The sequence below is a fragment of the Haplochromis burtoni genome, unplaced genomic scaffold (assembly GCF_018398535.1).
Source record: "Haplochromis burtoni strain Fernald_Lab_line unplaced genomic scaffold, NCSU_Asbu1 Contig_638, whole genome shotgun sequence".
Taxonomy (NCBI): Eukaryota; Metazoa; Chordata; class Actinopteri; order Cichliformes; family Cichlidae; genus Haplochromis; species Haplochromis burtoni.
In genome coordinates this window covers 216,470-219,727 of record NW_024582999.1, presented here as the reverse complement: position 1 = coordinate 219,727, position 3,258 = coordinate 216,470, and the positions used below count along the sequence as shown (strand labels likewise).

Genomic DNA, 3,258 nt, shown 5'->3' with positions numbered 1-3,258 from the left:
AAAAAAAAAAAAAAAAAAAAGGTCAGCCAATCCAAATTAAGTAGCGCAGAGCCGAACCAATCACAGCCGCAGCGTCACGTCGTGTGACTTGTTACGTACAGCACAAGTGCCAAGCCGCACGTGTGTTTGTTTGGGAAGCAGCCAGCGGGTAATGGAGGAAATGAGTGTGCCGACTAGAAAAATCAACCGAGCGTGACCGAAGAGAAAACAGATGATGGTTCCAACGCCGGAGAGATTGTCGAACGGAAGAGCCATAGAAGTTCCGTAGTGTGAAGGTATTTCGGCTATTTCAAGTCTGACAAAAAACAGAGTAGCGTGCACTGTAAATTGTGCCGAAAGCAAGTCTGGAAATACAATAAACTGGTGCATGCGTCACACTGTGCGCCACGTTATTGTTTCGGTGAAATGAATTTCTACAATACTGTTACTGTTAATTCTACTCTCTGCAGTGTTTAAATGCTTACATATACACACAGTTACTGTCTCTCCACACATACGACTCGGTTCTGCTTCTATGCCGCAGCTTTGTTTACTTTTTCCCACCGAGGCTTCTAGACTTCTGATTGGCCAACATTTCTGCACGGTTAGGAATCTAGCGCCACCTGCTGCTTTGGCATGTTCATAGCAGCGTTTTCCTTCATTTCTGCCTTTATGTGTGGACGGGATTATTTTTTAAAACGAAAACGGAAAATCTCCGTTTTCAAAAATACCCGTGTACGTTTACAAATACTTAAATACATGCATAAATGACAGCAAAGGTTGCTAATGTGTGCCATATGATTTATAAACGAAAGCTAAAATAATCCAAAACAACAAGGTGTAATGGCTCGATACATGCCTTATTATCCATGTTAAGAAATCCCAGAAAGTTAACTTTGTTCATAACACACACACACACACACACACACACACACACACACACACACACACCTTTATTGTGAGTTGATGCAAAACAACTAGAAATAAAATTAACATCTGATTAAAAACCAAATAAAACTGCTTTTTTGTCTGTGTGTTTGCATCTAAATCTGTGCTTTTAATTCAGCTTAGACCTGAACGTCACTGACGGACCGACCTGTCACTGTTACTCACCTGTCACAGTTTCTCTCCACAGACTGCTCTCAGCCATGACACAGGCGGTTCCTCCGATCCTCTCCATCACCCCGAGTCGGGCTTTGGTTGATGAGAAATTTCAAGTGTTGGTGGAGAATCTTCCTCCAGGATGTCCGGTAACCCTCCACTCCCTCCACCACTCTGAGGACAAGGACGACTGGGAGGCATATGGTCACTACGTCAGCGACCACAGAGGCGTCGTATCAGGTGGGTCACCACTGACTGCAGAAGACTTAGGATGCTGTCTCAGAGCTGGTCTTTGGAGGGTGAACAAGCTAAAAATGTTTGTGTTGGACAGTTTTTATTGGAATGTGAACTCGACTCCCTATGTGAGCAACTTCCTGTCCTGCTCATTGTGCTTAAAGAGATTCTCACTCTTTTTACCTCAGTAAGCTTTAAAACGCTTACCTGATGTTTTAGTTTGGGGTTTTGTCAGTTTGTGTTTCTTGGTTGATGCTGATGACTTCACTAAAACTGCTTTATTAGATTTTCTTTAATACAAAAAAGGCACTGTTGAATTTGGAGTGTGCTTTCTGAATTTATGTGTAACTCATTGTCTGTTTACATTAATGATCAATGTGGAGATAGGTGACTTAGATTCTTTGAATTGTCTGCTGTTTAAAGAACATGTCACAGTTCTGTCTCATTGTGACTCAGCATTTTGAGTTCTTATGTTTTGGTTTGATTTAGCATTACGGGTTGTATTCCTACTTCTTAGGTTTTGTTATTGTGCCCTCGTGTTTAGTGCAGGTTAGGTTCAGTGTCTAGTCTGCATCTTTGTAAATTGTTTCTTGTTCGCTGTTTTATTTTGAAGGTCCATGTCTTATGGCAATGCTACTCGTTTCGCTTCTTCTGTCTCGTTAGGTCTTATTTCTCCCGGCTGTGTTCCCACCTGTTTCTCATTCCCTCATGTTCTTGTCTGTGTATTTATAGTGTGTATTGTTACCTTAATACAGTTTTACCCGGTTCGTAGATTCCTCAGGCCTCCAGTAAGAACACCGGGGACTCAGTAGTCAATCTACAACACTTTTATTAATCCACACTCATTGATTACACTTATTGATTACACCTTCTAGAAGGGAGATGTACAGGACCCCGGAACTCCTCTGCAGATCTCAACCCCTTTGTCTGTTTCCCTCAGTTTTGTAGAAGTGACCCCATGATAAATTGCATACCCCATGGTATGCTGCAAACTCTGTGTCTGTGTGTATGCACAAGCCTGTGTGTGTGCGTACCCGTATGTCTATGTGAGTGCATGTGAGTGAGTGTATGCGCGTACTTGTGTGTATGTGTGAGTGCATGTGAGTGAGTGTATGCGCGTACTTGTGTGTATGTGTGAGTGCACGTGAGTGAGTGTGCGTGTGGATGTGTGTGCGTAACAGTTAAAACACTATGTGCGTATATTTCTATGTATGTGCCTTCTTGAGGGCCATAAAAGTCCATCTCCCTCCCAAACCAAAGATATTTAGTTACAGACTTTGAGACTCCCACCCAGGCATGGCCTAAGGAATTTCCACTCAACATTAACTCCTTTTTGTCTTAATCTCACAGTTCAAGTGGGGGAGGGTCTCCTAGAAATCTACTTCTAAGTTCATGACACAATCAGGCCTTTATTACATTGAGGGCAGTGTCAGTGTCTCTACAATAATTCTAGATTCTATGTTAACACATTTCTAAACTCTAAATCAGCTAAACATTCCTACAGTATCCTCCAGTGTTCAGCGTTGTGTCATCCCTCATTGCTGTGTTACGCTCCTGGTGTTTCCTCCTGAACTTCGATCTCCCAGTATAGTTTTGTTTTGTATGCTTTTCCCCTGCCAGCAAATAGAGCTGTGGGGGTTTTTTTGGTTTGTTTGTTCAAGTTACCGCGTCTGTGAGTAATGCATTTGGGTCCTTTCCTGCCTGCCTTCACACAGCAAATTCACCGTGACAGAACATCAAATACAGTCTTGTGCACCCTGGAAGATTCCTTCCCTGTCTGCCTTGATTTAGATAAAAACCACTGAAAACCGAACCACATCTGGACCTTAATAATCAATAAACTAACTTGTTACATTGCTTGATTTCAATTACTCAAAATATCATGCTCATGTATCATAATTAGGGAGTACTACTAAAATACTAAGTTGATTATTATTATTATTA

General features: G+C 41.8%; 1 protein-coding gene across 1 annotated transcript in view; it reads left to right on the top strand.

Annotated features, from left to right (window-relative positions):
- Nucleotides 1-3,258, top strand: part of LOC102312413 (peroxisomal succinyl-coenzyme A thioesterase) — a gene marked incomplete in the record, with an annotated part of 30,685 nt that overhangs the window by 1,996 nt on the left and 25,431 nt on the right. The window contains 1 exon segment of the mRNA XM_042214995.1: nt 1,115-1,320. Coding sequence (XP_042070929.1) covers nt 1,115-1,320 — 206 coding nt within the window.